At 34.7% G+C, this 18,557-nt stretch overlaps 3 protein-coding genes across 3 annotated transcripts in view; 2 read left to right on the top strand and 1 right to left on the bottom strand.

Annotated features, from left to right (window-relative positions):
- Window positions 1–2,717: 2,717 nt before the first annotated feature.
- Window positions 2,718–4,337, bottom strand: LOC139515350 (uncharacterized). Its single transcript, XM_071304915.1, has one exon. It carries the CDS (start codon window positions 4,335–4,337, stop codon window positions 2,718–2,720), a length of 1,620 nt encoding a protein of 539 aa, XP_071161016.1.
- A 251-nt stretch (window positions 4,338–4,588) lies between these two features.
- LOC139516997 (nuclear pore complex protein Nup133-like) overlaps window positions 4,589–18,557 on the top strand; it is a 75,775-nt gene continuing 61,806 nt past the window's right edge. Inside the window, exons 1-6 of the mRNA XM_071307527.1 lie at window positions 4,589–4,822; window positions 8,855–8,976; window positions 9,794–9,897; window positions 10,946–11,170; window positions 11,742–11,807; window positions 12,176–12,286. Coding sequence (XP_071163628.1) covers window positions 4,686–4,822; window positions 8,855–8,976; window positions 9,794–9,897; window positions 10,946–11,170; window positions 11,742–11,807; window positions 12,176–12,286 — 765 coding nt within the window. The 5' untranslated portion in view covers window positions 4,589–4,685. The remainder of the gene's footprint in view (window positions 4,823–8,854; window positions 8,977–9,793; window positions 9,898–10,945; window positions 11,171–11,741; window positions 11,808–12,175; window positions 12,287–18,557) is intronic.
- On the top strand, window positions 12,714–18,530 carry LOC139516996 (uncharacterized). The gene is made up of 2 exons (XM_071307525.1): window positions 12,714–12,943; window positions 13,699–18,530. Exons 1-2 carry the CDS (start codon window positions 12,842–12,844, stop codon window positions 18,118–18,120), a joined length of 4,524 nt encoding a protein of 1,507 aa, XP_071163626.1. The 5' UTR covers window positions 12,714–12,841; the 3' UTR covers window positions 18,121–18,530.

The raw sequence follows: 18,557 nt of genomic DNA, 5'->3' as shown, positions 1-18,557 counted from the left end.
CTGTAATTAGAACATTTCTGTGTCGTTGGTAAAAGTTCGTCAACACTTTTAGCATAAATTTTGTATTTGCTATCAATCTGTTGTAGAAAGTGTATATTACATTTACGAAGCCAGTGTTCAGATAATGCGCAAATGTTAATATCGTATTTTTCCAAACAATTAGTTTAATAAGGAACAGCCGACATGACGCCTTTACAGTTCCAACACATTATGTTTATTTTTTCTGACATATCTTTAGATTTTCGTGAGTTGCTTAATCACCATCAGAGTTTCCGTATTGGTCAACTTTGACATTTTCATGTTTCACGTTAAATCCACTTTTCGGAATCCACCGTCTAACTCGAATACCAGTAGGCCAAAAAGCACGATCAAGAACTATGCTGCTGTCATTGCATACCACATTCAGTTGAGCGGAAAACGATGATCCATATCGGCTATTAAAAAATCTCAGAAACATGTAACGTATGCCGTTTTCTTCTAAAAACGATTTCATGCCATGTTCAGTTGATTCTAAGCTGATTCCACTTACAAAATAACGATCGACTCGATTTTTTCGACTACCTTGAAAATATGGATTTTCTCGAATTGATACCATATTGGCGTCATTAGCAACATGTACTGGTATTTTATGAAGTATGGGGTCTTTTTGTAATTGTCCCGTTGTTTCAGTTTTACTTTTGTTGAGGATTGTTTTAACTTGTTTCGACTGAGGCATATCATTCGAGTTTAAAGTTTTACGACCAGCATTTGAAGCTGAATAACTATTTTCAACATGAAGTAAGCTTGCTGAGTGTACAGGTGCACGAAGCGGGCCTTGTGATATCGGTACATGAACTAAATTTTCGGTTGATTGATTTGAATTGCTATTCACACTATTGGTGCTTAAGACCTCAGGGGTTTGGCGGACACATTCACAGTCAATGTTTTGTTCACGTAGGTTGGCTTTTATGACATCTGCAAAAGTTTTCTCATCACGAGATTTCAGATTTTTCTCTACGTTATTTACTTTTTTCCTAAGATGTTTCGAGATGTTCATATGCCGGATCATTATCTTTAAGCTTTTCATTTATAAGTTCAACTTTCGCTTTAAGTGCGTAAACACCGGTCATTCTTCGATCTGTTATAGTATTGATACGCAACGAATCGTTCCGTACATCCTGGCGTAAGTCTTTGATCGAGGCTTTCATTTGCGTTATGTCCTTGACATGCTGTTGCTGTCCTTTTAATTTTTCCAATAGCTGCGATAATAATTCTTAAATGATATAGGATACTGCATCTAATTTGTCATTGATATAATTACAAGGTGAATTCCAGTAACTCAAGTTCACGGGGACTTAGTTTCTTAGAAGATGTAGTATGATAATGTATTTTAAATTTTAATTTAAAGTATAACATTTACATAATTATATTTCAATCTTGTTCCCGCTTGGTAAAACACTTGAGTGTTCTCATTAAAGTATCTAATTTCAATTTTACCGAGAATCATAAAAAAAACAGTTCATTAATTTTTTTCTGAAACCAAAATAGCTAGTAAATAATGTCAGTAACTGCTAGTAGTCCTTTGTTAATTTATATATTATTGTCATTTTGTTCAGTTTCTTTTGTTCCCTATACTGATATCGGACTCGGACTTCTCTTAAACTGAGTTTTAGCTATGCGTATTGTTGTGCGTTTGTTTTTTTCTACATTGGCTAGAGGTATAAGGTTGGGGGGGGGGGGGGATGAGATCTCATAAACATGTTTAACCCCGCCGCATTTTTCTGGTGTATACTCGGAGTTTAGTAACATTTGTTTATGGGCCAGTTGAAGGACTCCTCCGGGTGCGGGAGTTTCTCGCTACATCGAATACCCATTGGTGGCCTGTTGTCTGTTCTATGATTGGGTTGTTGTCTCTTTGACTCATTCTCCATTTCCATTCTCAATCTTATTATTGCTTCATAAAGTAATGTAATGTTTATAATTGAAACGCTGTAATCACCCCTTTTGTAGTAATGTTTTTTCCTCAGCCAACATTAATTGTCGCTTTCTATAATATTAGTTAAGATGGGATAAATTTCGGATACAAAGTTGATAAATGGTTATACTGGCTTGCATCGGGATTGTCAATAATATCAACCGAGTCTGAGTCTAAAGTTATGATGAAACTATAATAACGTTTATATCGTTATAATATCATTGACATGAACTGAAAGCATTTTCAAACGAGTCTAAGTAAAAGTAATGCAGTAAAGCTGTAAAAAATCATTCGAAAAACTCAGATAACAGCTAGGCTTATTATTTTGTATAAGTTTTGTCTATTGATTGAAGCTAGAATTAAAATATGTACGAATTAAGTTGGAAGTTGGATCTTGCATTGAATTAACCCCCCCCCCCCCTCTACTATGGTCCATCAGGCTATTCTTCAAATAGAAAAAGGAATTCTCGCCGCCACTTCTTCTTCTTCTTCTGTTTGTATTGCCTTCCTTTAAGGAACACCAAGAATATCTTGTCATGAATGTTATTTACACTATCTACATATCTCCAATTCTCCTCACAGAATGTTTTATATATACACAAGCATACACGACCCACTTTTCCACTTTTATCAATTAATTTTTTTTTTCAAAATCAAAAAAAGTTATTTAAATTGTCTTTGGTGGAATTTTATATGGTTAATTTTAAATTTTAAAAGACTACATTGCCAATATCTCCAGCAATCAGATTTATAAGGTCACTGTTCATTTACATGTATCACTACCACATTGTTTATTGGGCACTTTTGCTGACTTTTCTAGCAGTTTCAGTCTCATTAAATATAGTTGATGACATAACACACTTGATAACTTTGTAATAGCATTTTGTTGATCCACACTAAAATATTTGCTAAAATTTGTACAGTCTAAAATTAGCAGAAGAATCGCATCTTTGTTTCCAAATAGCTCGGACCACTTGCTTTCACCAATCACATTGATAACCTCTATTTTGAGACGGTTATAATATATTTGTCTAGTTGAAAATAAGGCGGGACAATCAAGAATGATGTGCATTAGATCTTCGGAATATATTGTGCACAGTTTACAAATCTGATCTGAATGTTCTATGTTGTACTTGTGTTTGATAACTTGTGTCATAAATGTTCCAGTAAGCATTCTGGCTTTTGTAATGCCCATTTTAACCTCAGATACCATAGAACGCAACGATTTCCATATTATATGGGGCTTTCCAACAGCCAAATCTTTTGTATTGATATATTTCAGAGTTGATTTTTTGACAGACTCAGCTACTAATATATTAGTCCATGTTTTCTGGATTGCACTTTTACATTGATGTTTGAACGCTAATTTTGAAGGTTGTTCTGCCATTAGAGTATAAATTTTCGGCAACTTGTACTGTTCAAGAATATCCTGTATTCGACCAAAAAAGCTTTCTTGATTTTCACCGTTTACAGCCAATTGTCTCATCATGAGGTTCTTCAGAGTAGAGTTATTACAGGAGATAATGTTATATAGAAGGCTTAAGTGTCTTTTATGCAACTCTGCCTCTACAGGTAATGCACCAAGTAATAAGTAAACTATTTCTGTTGCTGTACGTGTCGGCAATGATTGGAATCGACGTAAATTTGAAATATGAAATTTCCTTAAAATGTCTATTTGTGATTTGTTCAGTGGCAACACTTCTAACCCAAACAGAAGCTTTGGCAGTATGTAAGACTGATATATTTTGTAGGCAACGATGGGATTGATTCCATTAGAGCCATGTAGTCCTGTGCTAATCAATGCATACATAGTCCTCCTTGCTAGACTAATACGATCCTCTAAATTCAGATTATTTTCTTTAAGCTCAGATCTAAGAATTCCCAAATGCACAGTTTGATTGGATGGCGAAATATCAGAGTCACCAAGTTTCCAAGATAATGTAGACTTAATACTGTTTGATTTACTAAAAACCACTGCTTTGGTCTTTTTGGGGTGAATTGAAACTCTGTCTTGCACAGCATGTCTATGTAAGGTTGATAACATACATTGTAGTTCGTTTGGATTTGAGGACAAGAGAGCGATATCGTCCGCACATGTAGGACATCCCAGATAAACATTGCCCATCCTGAAACCTAGTCTTGTTTCCTGTAATTCCATCAGTAAATTGTTGTTATAAATTTTATACAGTAATGGAGACAAAATGCCACCTTGTCTCACTCCCTGTAGTATATTAAATTTCGGACTTATTGCACCGGCCCATCTGACTTTTGAGGTCATACCATCATATAGATCTCTAACGATTGTCCAAATTTTAGGGTGGACACCTATTTCATACAACTTATCCAACACAATTACATGGCTGACAACATCAAACGCTTTCATACTATCAACAGTGATGAGACATAATGGAATTAATGGTGTAAGTTTGCTCTCACTGCTCGACAGACTCAATGCATATATCCTAAGATGAACACTTTACACTACATTTTTTTTGTCAAACCGCTCACATCATTGTTATAATCATTTTAATAACTATAAAAAATGAAATAATCATAGAAATTATATTTGAATTTCTTTTAATGTTCACTAGAATATATAAGGGGTGAATGGAAAACTTGAAAATGTTAATGTAGATCTATATTATTTTGATTGGGAAGGAACGTAAGCGACATAAATCCGTTTGCCGCAAAAAATAAAGTTTCATATGGTTGTATATATAAAACCATTAAAATGTTCACACCAAGAGGAATGACAACAAGATCAAGAGAATCTCCATTTTCACAGACAAAACAGAGTGGACGTGCTCAAAATAAAAGAGTTTCAAACTTGTTTACGCCAAAAGGGAAAGGCTCATCATCCTTTTCAAAGTACGAGTTTGATTTGTATGATTATTAGAAGTTTGTGTTTTTTTTGCATGAAATTAAAAAGTAATTATTTAACTACATCAACCAGTTGATACGCAAGTATCTGCATTAAATGTTTACCATACATCTCCTTAATCATGTTATAAATTATACTTGACTTACTTGGGAACATAACGATATGTATACACCTTATCGCTAATCCCAGCTGACCCAGACGCTTGAACTACTGATGCATACAACTATCATTTTTCCATTGTGGCGTCAGATATTTTGTTTTATGACGTCAAAATTTTACGGGAACCTGTGTGATATCCAGTAATGGCAGACAAATAGCGATAAGGTGTATTGACCAGTTGTTGATGGGACTTGCCACTACCTAATTATAGCAGATTTCATAGTCTGGTCATAGTTAATAAATTACACGATTTGGAAATGCACATGTTTAAACCAGTACTCACTATTATCTTAATAATTTCTAATAATACATACCTGCCAACTTTTTGAAATGCCCATGGGGGTTTTACATGCAAGATGGCTCTTGTAGTCCTACAAAACCATCAAGGGGGCCTTCAAAGGTATTTTAATGTTGTTTTTTGGCTTCTTCATACTTATACAAGCCTATAGCCATTGTAAAATTAAATGTTTTATTTTAAATTTTGGACAAAATTGCTCATTCAAAATCTCCATGGGGGAAAACCCCGTAAATAGTGACAGTTGGCAGGTATGATAATATTGATATATGTCATTTAGAATCCATGACAAGTCGCCCCACTGGCAAGTCGCCCCACACCTAATCGCCCCACTTTTTCACCAACTCGCCCCATTTAAAAAAAAAACGCCCCAACCTGGATTACCAAATCGCCCCACTTTTTTAATGTGTTAAATCCCGTTAATATTACTCCTGAAAACTCGCTCCACTGAATGGAAAAAGATAAAATCTAGATTAATATATTATTAACCAGGATGAATTTAGTAAAGCCAACTCGCCCCACTTATGGAAAAAGATGTTATTCCGTGAATATTACTCCTGCCAACTCGCCCCACTTAAAAGAAAACGATAACATCTAGATTTATATTATATTATTAACCAGGATGAATTTAGTAAAGCCAACTCGCCCCACTTATGGAAAAAGATGTTATCCCGTTGTATATAAGTTAAATTCTGTGAATATTACTCCTGCCAACTCGCCCCACTTATGGAAAAAGATGTTATCCCGTTGTATATAAGTTAAATTCCGTGAATATTACTCCTGCCAACTCGTCCCACTTAAGGAAAAAGATGCTATCCCATTGAAAACCTTATAGAAACTTCTTATATTATTCCTTTTTTTTAATATAGCAGTAAGAAGTGAGTATTAATATTTCGGTAACGTGAATGTCAACTAGCCCCACTTATGAATAGTACAAGTATGAATAGAGTTAAAGGCTACCAACTAGCCCCACTTACGAATAAAATAATTAAACTGAAATGTGTGTTGGCTTTCCAATTGGTCCCACTTATGGGAATGTTTGAAATGCTTCCTTTTTTTTTTTTTCTTTTCTAATCTAAATATTACCGTTTTCCATTAAGTGGGGCAAGTTGGCCGGGGTAATATTAAACATGATTTAACCAACTTCACATGTGGGGCGATTTTTTAAAAAGTGGGGCGATTTGGTAATCCAGGTTTCGGCGTTTTTTTTTAAGTGGGGCGAGTTGGTGAAAAAGTGGGGCGATTAGGTGTGGGGCGACTTGCCAGTGGGGCGACTTGTCCTGCTTCCGTCATTTACACATATTGAGGGATTCCATTGTATCTAACTTGTAATTTGTCACTTCAAATTTCTCATAATCACATTCATTTCATCAAAGAAGGGTACAAAATGCCAAAGGGGTAATAAAAATGGTACCGATAGCATTTTCAGTAACAACAAATTTCACTAACCATAATAAAGCACTTCATGTAAAACAAAAACCAACACTTATGTTGGTATTTTTATATGACAAAATATATCTACTGAAATATAAAACTTATATTGTTGAATGTTTTCAATATGTTGGTGATTTATTGAGCAATCTCGATGGTTTTGCAGTCAGCATGGTCAGACGATTCCAAAATCTTGCGTAGTCTTTTAAAGTTCGGGATTTTATCTGACAATTTAATCCTGATAAACCTATTAGAATAAATTCATTTCCTGTAAGATATACTGTTCCCAGACTAACTCAAAGACATATATGGTATATATAAGATAAAGGTGAAGGTTGTACCTATCAAAATGTTTAAACCTGACCACTGCTTTTGTTTGCACCTGTCCTAAGTCAGGAACCTGATGTTCAATAGTTGTCATTTGTTGATGTGGTTCAGAAGTGTTTCTAATTTTTTATACGACTGCAAAAATTAAAAATTATAACCTCTAAAGGAAGGTTGGGATTGATTTTGGGGGTTTTGGTCCCAACAGTTAAGGAATAAGGGGCACAAATAACCATTTTTCTTGGTTTTCACACAATAACTTTAGTATAAGTGAATAGAAATCTATGAAATTTAAACAGAAGGATTATGACCACAAAAGGAAGGTTTGGATTGATTTCGGAATTTTGGTCCCAACAGTTAAGAATTAGGGTCCAAAAGGGTCCAAAATTAAACTTTGTTTGATTTCATTAAAAATTAAATTATTGGGGTTCTTTGATATGCGGAAACTAGCTGTGTATTCAGATTTCTAATTTTGGTCCCGTTTTCAAATTGGTCTGTATTAAGGTCAAAAGGGTTCAAAATTAAATTAAAAAATTAGATTTTGGATTTGGGAACATAATAGGTAAATATCCAATTTAAATTTTTAAAATTCCTACACCACATTCATTCTATGTCAGAAACCTATTCTGTGTCACCTATTTAATCACAATCCAAATTCAGAGTTATATCAAGCTTGAATGTTGTGTCCATACTTGCCCCAACTGTTCAGGGTTCAACCTTTGTGGTAGTATCAAGCTGCACCTGCGGAGCATCTGGTTATATACATGTACTACTAAGATTAGACCATTGGTTTTCCCCTTTGAATGGTTTTACACTAGTCATTTTTTGGTCCCTTTACAGCTTGCTGTTCTGTGTGAGCCAAGGCTCCTTATTGAAGACTGTACTTTGACCTATAATGGTTTACTTTTACAAATTGTGACTTGGATGGAGAGTTGTCTCATTGGCACTCATACCACATCTTCTTTATCTATCAATATCTAACTAAAAATAAAAGTCCTTGTCTAAAATATCTATAGGTGATAGCTAATTTGTTTTAGATCTGACAAAATTATAGCAGACGCATTGGAATTGTAACTCTTATGGTCTTCGTGATATTTTTGGACAATTTGTGGACTTTAGAGGTACATATTACTCCATGTCGAAACATTTGGTGGTGCGACTCAGGTTCAGGTCACAACTTTATATCCCAAAGGTTCATTGTTAATCACCTATGCTACAATGTGCATCGGACTACTAACACAAAGGTTCCTGGTTCGATTCCCGTTCCTGGATGGACATTTCAGGGACTGAATTTTCAGCTCTCCCTTGACACTATTTGTTAGTATGGTCTTGAGGAAACAATGATAGTCTGTCTGAAGGGGATGATAAATGGCTGACCCTTGTAAAGAGAGAACCATATCTCTTGCACCTTAAAAGACACCCTTGTAGATTTCGTAAAAAGAGCAGGCTAATGCCACTACAAGGCAGCACTGGCATCTGCAAAGCGGAAAGGGATGGTAAAATTGTTTATTATTGTCTATGATATATATTGATACTACTATACTATTCATGTTTGTATATTCATTTCTTAGACACTAATGTATAATTATTTCCATTTGAATATGACTACACCTTTTTTGTTTGGCCATTTTCAATTTGCCTGCCAATTGAAAATAAACAATATGCAATAAGCCATTGTGTAAGCAGTACACTTATTGTTATATAAATTTAAAAATCAACATTTTGGAAAGAAGGAAAGAAGACCATATGTCATGTATGTGTAAATTCACCGATCAGTTCTACATACTTTTTATTTAATGCAAAATTTCAGAAGCCAAGGCAACAGGTCATTACAGACTTCACAGCTGTTAGAGGAGACAGCTGGACATAAGGTAGAGACCTATGGATTACCTTTACCAGTCTTGATTACAGAAGTATTAACAACAAGCGACAGTATGTGTAATTAGTAGTATTCTTTCTTTGTAATAAGTTTCTGCTGATCAGAAAAAATTTACCTTAGTATTGTATTGTTGTTTCTTTATGGTAAACCCTGACCCTTACTATGTTTTTCATATTTGAAGAAAACAAAGCATATACTGTTAGGTGCCCTGTAGTTGTTTACGTACTTGTACTTTGATCCACAATGGACAAAGGTGAATATCTACTGTAGTTGTTTTATTGGAATTAAATGTATACAACATCTCCTTATATCTATGCAATAGAAGGATTTTCAAACATCTTTCTTGGTTAATCAACAACACAATAATCTGTAAAAAATATACACTGTGGTCTCATAATGATCCATTTTAAAAATCTTACATTTTTATTGCGATAATGCACAATGAAAACAGAAGAGATACTTATTAGAGAACAAAGTTAACATTTTTAAGTCTATTAAGTTGACTTAATTGCCGATGGCCCATAAAATCTGGTGTGGCCTACTAAAATTTCTGCTTTACTTGATTAGAACTATGTATATTGTGAACTAAATATAAGATGTGGGCTACTATGCCAAAATTTTAACTTCAATCCCTGCATTGATTCTACTGTTAATGAATAATCAGCTTCACAATAGTGCTGTAATTGTAGAAATTGCATATGCATGCACTATTCGTAAGGAATCTTATTGCTTTTAAGCAGAAGATACTAATTAGCAATCAAGTAAAGATGTAAAAAATATATTATTTATATAAATGAATGGCTATTTAAATGTAATACAATCTATTGATACTGTACAACTATTATTGAGTATATTTTGTGACGTTTTCAGGGAATACAGAAATCAGTGTTAGTATCAATTCATCAGGATGGGCGTGGTTAGTTGGAGGCAGAAAGCTATTTATATGGAGATATAAACAAGTACAACATGCAAGGGTAACTATTTAACATAGCTTTCAAGCTTACAAATATAGGTTACATATTTGTCATAAAGACTGACATATAAAAGAGAAGAAGTGGTATGATTGCAATGAGACAACTCTAAACAAGAGACCAAATGACACAGAAATTAACAACTATAGGTCACTGTACAGCCTTCAACAATGAGCAAAGCCAATACAACATAGTCAGCTATGAAAGGCCCCAAAACAACAGTGTAAAACAAATCAAACGAGATAACTAATGGCCTAATTTATGTACAAAAAATGAATGAAAAACAAATATGTAACACATAAACAAACGACAACCACTGCATTACAGGCTCCTGACTTGGGACAGGCATATACATACAAAATGTGGCAGGTTAAACATGTTAGCGCGATCCCAAGCCTCCACTAACCTGGGACAGTGGTGTATACAGTACAACATAAGAACAAACTATAAAAATCAGTTGAAAAAGGCTTTTTTCATTAAGTGGATAAAAATACCACACAGAGTGGACGTGGCAACGCAAATAAAAACATTAGAAATACAATTAACAAAGATTTAGAAGTATTCCAGAAGACAACCTTAAATACAACTTTGTAAAAATGTTTGTGGGATTGTCCCCTTAAAGGTAAAGGTTCTGATTAAGCAAAATACAGTTTCAGCAAAAGTTCTAGAAGTTTTAGAAGATATATATATGTAAAGGTATTTGTTTAAATCTATGGTTTATCACTTAGCACCAAAGGTTATCTTTGTGATGAAAACTGGTTAAATTTCATTCATGTAGAATGCTGTGAGATTTATGAAGCAAGATTTCACCAGATGGCAGTAAATTTCCTTGACCTTTAGTTAAAAAAAGGGTTATAGAGGTGAGAACAAAGTATCATTACAATAGTTATCAGAAGTTCTCCATTTTTAGAATCATGATGATTCAGTTCTCAAATCCTGAGAATTGCTCAGAAAGAATCGGAAAAAAGTATATATGTCAGTTTTGAAATTAAGTCACACATTACAATTTGGAAAATCTTAATGATTATTATGGTATGTTTGTTATTTTTAGAGTGTATTTTGTAAAGAGTTAACATTACCACCAAGTGATTTAGCCCACAATTCGGACAGAGTATGTGTTATTCCCAACAATTCCGACCACCAGTCTGCCTCCTGTATAGCTGTTTCACCAGAAGGTATAGTCAGATACTGGCCTAACATTGCTAATGAAGGATCTTCTGTGGAAATAAGTGCTGAACTTAGAGGAGAAGAATGTCAGTGTGTTGTCTGTTTACCTGTAAGTTACCTGTTTCCCTGTAAGTTACCTGTTTCAAAATTTGGTGATCAGACTTCAGGTTGTGATTGAAATATTATTCATGTTGTAACATTGTGGTGAATCACCTTATGTGTGTCCCTACGTCTGTTTGCCTAACACATGTTTCTGTCACACTTATCTCAGTTACAACTCAATGCATTCTTATTCAGTGGTAGGCCGTATAAGTAAGATTTGCATAATGAAAATGTTGATTCCAAGCGAAGTAGATAACTTATGAAATATTTATAAATGTTTAATATTAAAAATTAGAGGATCATATTTTTGTTCTTATTTCTATTAGTTAATCATATTTACAATGTTTAATGTCAGCTTACTACATTTTTCAAATAGATAAAATTTTGTATAAACATTAGTTGTGATGATTTCATGGTGTATTCTTTCCTTATAGATTATAGATTGATTTGAAACAAACAAAGGAATCCAAAGATTCCTCTTGCTTGCTGTCAATAAGAAAATTAGCATCTCTGAATATCTATTGTAAATAATATAATAATTGATGTTTGCTCTAAACATACTTTTTACATTGTTTCAGCCTTTTGGATGCTTGTTAGCAACAACCACAAGTTCTCTTGTACTACTAAATATAGCAACAAACAAGGTATGCTTTATTTATCTTATAACAGTGTTATTTGCATTCCTTATAGGAAAAAATACCTTCAATTTTTTTTTTATCTTTTTTTTATTGACAGTTAAAAGGAAGTATAAATTCAGTATATCAATTGAGCAAAAGCATACAGATTCATTCACACATGCATGATGATATGTAGTTTTATGCAACCTACTGGTTTAATGAAAAGGACAAATTTGACAGTGATAGAAACTTTTGCTTCCATGATCACTAACTTTTACTATTTATTTTTGTGTGTAAACATGTCAAGTAAATATGGTTATTTTTTATGCTTGAATTTAGTTTAATAATTATTTTCCTTTACATCTGTTTATTAAAAGTGCAATTATTTTCAACAGAACACATTAACATGTCACCTGCTAAAGTCAGCACAAGGAATGTTTTCTGGTATAGGAAGAAAAATGTCATCTTTCATTTTTGGTGCTTCACCACTCCAGCCTACAGGAGCAGTAAGTTTTATTAACCTTGCTATCCCATCCAAACTGAGGTGTTAAGGAGAAAGTAGGTTTGATGGAACTTATTTATTTGGCCCCTTGAATTCAATAATGAATTATTAATCTAAATCTATCAAATAAGATCCTGTCAGATGTTTATAGAAATTAGTTTGTCAGATATAAGTACAGTTTAATCTCATTATCTTGAAGTCAGTCGGACCAGAGAAATATTTCTTGATACCTGTATTTCAACTACAACAAATACCGGAAGTTTGACAAAGGGAATCAACTCTTGCTTATTTAAAAAAAGAATTTGTGGTATGATTGCCAATGAGACAACTCTCCACAAGAGTCCAAATGACATAAAAATTAACAGCTATAGCCTATAGGTCACCATAATAGTCCAGTCATTCTATGGTTATACCTCAAACTAATTGCAACAGAAATGTTTTTTGTGGAATTCGTGAGAAATATAACGTATAAGAAACATATCAAAAATCGAGAAAAATCGAAATAGGGGAAAGTCGTCAATTTTAGCCCTAAAAAAATCTGGATTTTACTTCAAATATTATGGAAAGATATGGCGCCCGTAGATTAAGAATGACGATATGGGAGACAACTCGTAATGGTCAACTGCAGACGACGCATCTAGGTTCCATCCTTTTCATTCTGGTAAGTTAATATAAAACTTATATATAAAAGTTTTATACGTATTTAACATTCTTAAGAGATAACGCTACCATGCAAGGTATTTTGGATGTTTTTAAAAGGCGTAGATACACGGGAAACGTCAAAATGTAGTACGCGGCAGAAATGAGCTCATTTCGGTTTGCCGAGGTTTCTAAACCAGAAATCACATACAAAACAGCTCTGTTTTTTATATTTGGACTACAGTATAAACAATACATACATTAAATAGTCCCGTAAAAAGGAAATTTTATTCTTATTGCCAGGAGTTGCTGACGAAAAAAAAAAACTATGGAACGCCGATAGTGCCAAAAAAGTTACAATCGAACTAAATTTAATTCATGGAAAAATGAAGTTGTACCGATAATTAAATACAAAATTGATGCAGACAAATCGTGTTATGGAGCTACCATTTATTTTTTCATGTTAGTATGGGGGCTAGGATGAAATAAAAAAAAATATAGGGTGGACAGGAGATGAGACAACTTAAAAAAAAATCAAATCATAAAAAATGAATATTTATTAATCCACTAAAAAAAGGAAATTAATATTCAACAAAAATACAATTATACAATTCAATTGAGAACAGATACGACATCGGAATAATGTATTGGTTATAAGTCAACATATATCTTTTTTAATATTGTATTCAAAACAAATCTTATATGATAAAAATAAAATGAAAGCAAAATCAAAATCATTGAATCTCATCTTAACAGTTTGATCTTCTTTTTTTTTAGGTAATGATGGATGCTTGTGTTTTTTGTCGGGTGTCTCTACTAAATGGTGAAGAAATAACACAACTAAGAGAAAAAGGATGTAACACGGTTAATAGGACCAGCCAAACCAGAAATGATACAATTGTCACAACTCCAGGACAAAAAGTTCATCAGAAATGTCGACGTGATTACATTAATGCTAACTCAATCAAGAAGGACATGCGAGATAAGGATGTATCGATAACCGAGCCAACTCGTGACTTACGATCTTCTACTCCTGATTTTGAGTTCCAGAAGAACTGTTTATTTTGTGGATGTTTTGCAAAATTTTCAGAGAGCAAAAGGGGAATCGACGTGTTTCCTGTCAGGACAACAGATTTTTCTAACACCCTTAGAAACATCTGCAAAGAAAGAAATGATGAATGGTCCGAAATCGTTTTGAGGAGGCTCAACATTGCACCATCAGATTTGCACGCGGCAGACGCAATATACCACCAAACATGTAGTGTTAATTTTAGAACTGGTAAGCAAATCCCCGTCTCGAAGCAAGCAAACAAAGAAGTCAAACGAACGACACCAGGACGACCAAAAGAAGATTCATCAGAGAAAGCTTTCCTGCAAATAGTTAGACAATTGGAAGAAACACAAGACGAACTTGCATCCGTAAGCGATCTTGTTCAGGCTATGGAAGACATTTGTGGAGATAAGGCGTATAGTGTGGTGCACATGAAAAAGAGACTGCAAACTTATTTTGGATCCGATATCATCATCACGGAAGTAAACGGAAAGCCGAATATAGTCACATTCAGGAGAACAGCATCATCTATACTGAACGAATTTTACAGAAGACCATCATCTAAGAGTCCAGAAGAGGAAAAACTATCGATGATAGAAACAGCAGCTAAGTTAATAAAGGCTGATATTATGAGTCTTAAAGATTCAAAAGCTGTGTATCCGTCTTCTGTTGATATAAACTCAGAGCAAAACATTACATTTGTCCCAGATTCGTTACAAACATTACTACGTACATTATTTAGTCAAAACGACTCTTCTGTTAAAGTTGCATCTGTTGGTCAAGCTATTATTCAGGCTTCCCGACCAAGAACACTTATTGCACCGCTACAAATTGCCCTCAGTGTACAAATGCACCATCACTTTGGATCAAGATTTTTATTGGACACTTTGAACACTCTTGGTTTCGCTTCTTCCTACACAGAGGTTCAACGATTTGAACTTAATGCTGCTGCTGCTGCTCATGACAGAACCAACACACAGTTTGGGAATGGCACTTTCGTTCAGTACATAGCTGATAACGTAGACCATAATCTGAGAACTTTAGACGGTCATGGAACATTTTATGGTATGGGCATGATTGCAGCTGTCACTCCAGGATTCAGACTTGACAAAGCTGTCCCTAGGCTGTCTCCCACACTAAAGGAAGTCTCTGACCTAGCAAAAATTAACATAGAATATTATAAAATGCAATCTAAACAATCATTACAGGCAGAGTTCGCAACCATGAATTATGAGCCAAATATGATCGATACAACGTGGAAGTTAGACCTTCTGTCAAAAGTATGCTGGCCTTTGACATGCAACCGACCCAGTTGGTCCGCAATAATGCACAAAGTGATGGACGGTGACTACCCAGGAAGATCATCTGTTGTTTTTTTGCCAATGATAGACATGAATCCTAGTGATCTCACATGTATAAATTCAACACTTAACTTCATAGGCAAGCACGCAAAGGCTCAACATTGTGTACCTATTTTGACATTTGATCAACCCCTCTATTGGAAGGCAATGAACATAATTAAAGATGAACCATTGAACAGTCCTTTAAAGTCAGTTATCTTGAGACTTGGAGGCTTTCATTTAGAAATGAGTTTTGTAGGCGGCATTGGTCACTTGATGGAAGGATCAGGAATCACTGAGCTACTTGAAACAGTGTATGCACCAAATGCAGTAACTCATATGACTAGTGGAAAGGCGATTGCACGAGCAGTAAGGGCACATTTTTTGATAGATACAGCTCTCACGTCAATAATCTTGTCACACATATACGGCATACCACTTCCAGATGAAATCGAAAATGAGACTGGTACCAATGATATTAATCCAGCAAATTACATAAATACCAACAGTACCGATATTAACGCTGATGATCTTTCGGATGAATTGCATGAAGCAGATGCGATGTTGGATGAACTACTGAAAGGAGACATATCTGTCGAAAAAGCTTGCGACGATGTTTTAATAGATCAAATTAAATCTAGGATAGATAACTTTCGGGAGTCACACAAAAGTTATCGTACTTCACAACTATGGTTCCAATATATGGATATGATAGATATTCTCCGTAGATTCATCAAAGCTGAAAGGACTGGTAACTGGGAACTACATTTACAGACAGTCAAGGACATGCTTCCGTATCTTGCAGCTTCGGGACACAATCTGTATGTCAAATCATCACGGGTATACTTACAACAAATGGAGAACTTGAAAACAACCCATCCCGAAGTATTAGCTTTTCTACAATCAGGCCATCATGTTATAAGGAGGAGTGATAAATTTTGGGCAGGTCTTTCTTCTGATTTGGTCATAGAACAGGTTTTAATGAGAAGCTTAAAGACGACAGGCGGTATGACTCGAGGAAGAGGTATGTCAGAGGGTCAGCGAGCCCAATGGATTTTATCTATGCCAGACTGCGCGGAAATGAACAATGCTTTGCAAGAGTTTACTGGAGTCAATTATGGAACAAGTGACCAACATAAAGAAGGTGGGGAGTCAAGGAGATCAAGAGACTGTCAAGATTTGAAAACATTTTTATCGTTTCTTATTAACAGAAGTCCTTTTGTAGAGGAAACGAGTTTGCGAAACATAGAAACAGGGGTCTCGGCGGACAAATTTGTCAATGTTGATAATTCGAGGGAATTAGGCATTAAAATACTGAAGTCCATGGACGGAAAAAAAATAGATGAATTTTCATTTAAAAGGAAAGAACAGGCCACTATCTTAAGTGCAAAATCGGCTATCAAAGTTGATGATGATGTCATTATTGTTGATTCACAGCTTCTCTTCCAGCGCTTTCTTGCTGCATCAAATGGCATATATGAAGATCAGTCCGAAATATTCACCTATGAACTCTGTAGTCATCCCAGCTCAATGTTTGATCCAAATGGTCTCATGCGAACAGCGCAAAAGTCTAGTCTTGCAGATGCTATTTGGGGAAAGGGCGACTGTTGCGCATTTGAAATGAGCGAAAACGACGAAACTCAGTATGTTATTGATGGCGGCTCTCTTCTCCATCGTATACACTGGCAAAGCGGACTTTCTTTCGGTGAAATTTGTCAAAGGTACATTGACAGCGTAGAACGGAAATACAGTAAAGCTATAGTTGTATTTGATGGATATGCTTCGGGTCCAGATACTAAAGATGCCACTCATCAGCGGCGCACCAAAGGAATCATAGGCACAAAAGTTTCATTCACAGAAAGAACTCCTTTCAAATCTAAAAAAGAAATATTTTTAGCAAACATTGAGAATAAGCAGAACTTTATTAATCTCTTGAGTGCAAAGATGGTAGAAAAGGGAATCAAAACTAAACACGCAGATGCCGATGCTGATGTTTTGATTGCCCTTACTGCCATCGAATCAGCGAAAACAAAAGCAACTGTTTTGCTTGGAGAGGACACTGATCTTTTGGTACTACTCCTTCATCATGCGGACGTTACATCAAATTCGCTGATATTCAAATCCGGCAATGTGTCAAAAGTTAACACACATATTAAAATATGGGATATTTTGAAGACCAAATTGCTGCTTGGTGAGGAACTATGTACATTTTTACCTTTAATTCATGCTATCAGTGGTTGTGACACAACTTCAAGAATGTTCGGTGTCAGTAAGGCAGCGACCCTAAAGAAATTTGGAGAACATGACTTTCTTAAGAGTCAGGCACAGTTACTTTACAATGCTAACGCAAATGATGATGTTATTTCTGCTGGTGAAAACATTATTTCCTCTTTATATAATGGTGCTCCATATGAAGGACTGAATGTTCTTCGCTACAGGAAGTTTGCTGCAAGAGTATTGACAAACAAAACATGCGTTCAAATTCATACTTTGCCGCCAACATCAAATGCGGCTTCATTTCATAGCCAGAGAGCTTATCTTCAAATGAAAATGTGGATGAACAAGGACAATCTAAATCCGTGTGAATGGGGTTGGAAAGTCGCTAATGGAAACCTTGTTCCGGTTAAGTGTACAATGGACGCAGCTCCCTCTAAATTGCTGAACATTATTCGATGCAATTGTAAGACAAACTGTGACACTAAAAGATGTACTTGTAGAAAAAACGGACTTGAATGTTCAGTAGCTTGTGGCGAATGTAAAGGAACTGGTTGTACAAATTCGAGCAAAACAGTTGACATGGACGATTAAGTGACAATCAATTTCTAAAGATTTATGTAGAGTACGCAAAAACCATAATAAGCATAATTAAGGGGTTTCGGTAAACAATTGCATGGTTTTGTTATCATATAAAGTAAATATTTTGGTTTAAAAAAAAGTATAATACCGGTCAATCGTTTTTTATTGTTGTTATATGATCTATTGATTTTACGAATTGGTCATTATTTGATCCATCTAAACACTTCACATATATATAAAATTAATTTGAAGACTCATGATATAATTTGATTTTTATTAAGAAAACATAAATTCCCAGTTTTTATCAAAAATACTAACATTTTCACCCAAAATTATCACTTCCTATACTTCAAAAATCATCATAGTTTATATTTCTTTATTATTGTTATAAGATCTATTGACTTGATTAAAAATTATGTACGTTGCTATTTTCGTTTTTTAGTCGCATC

The sequence above is a fragment of the Mytilus edulis genome, chromosome 3, assembly GCF_963676685.1.
Source record: "Mytilus edulis chromosome 3, xbMytEdul2.2, whole genome shotgun sequence".
Taxonomy (NCBI): Eukaryota; Metazoa; Mollusca; class Bivalvia; order Mytilida; family Mytilidae; genus Mytilus; species Mytilus edulis.
The sequence above is the reverse complement of the archived record's forward strand: the minus strand, read 5'-3'. Positions and strand labels throughout refer to the sequence as shown.

Coding starts and splice junctions, on each gene's coding strand:
- LOC139516996 (XM_071307525.1), top strand. CDS start 12,842: ATGGAAAGATATGGCGCCCGTAGATTAAGAATGACGATATGGGAGACA. Junction 12,944..13,698: donor GTTCCATCCTTTTCATTCTG/GTAAGTTAATAT, acceptor CTTTTTTTTTAG/GTAATGATGGATGCTTGTGT.
- LOC139515350 (XM_071304915.1), bottom strand. CDS start 4,337: ATGAAAGCGTTTGATGTTGTCAGCCATGTAATTGTGTTGGATAAGTTG.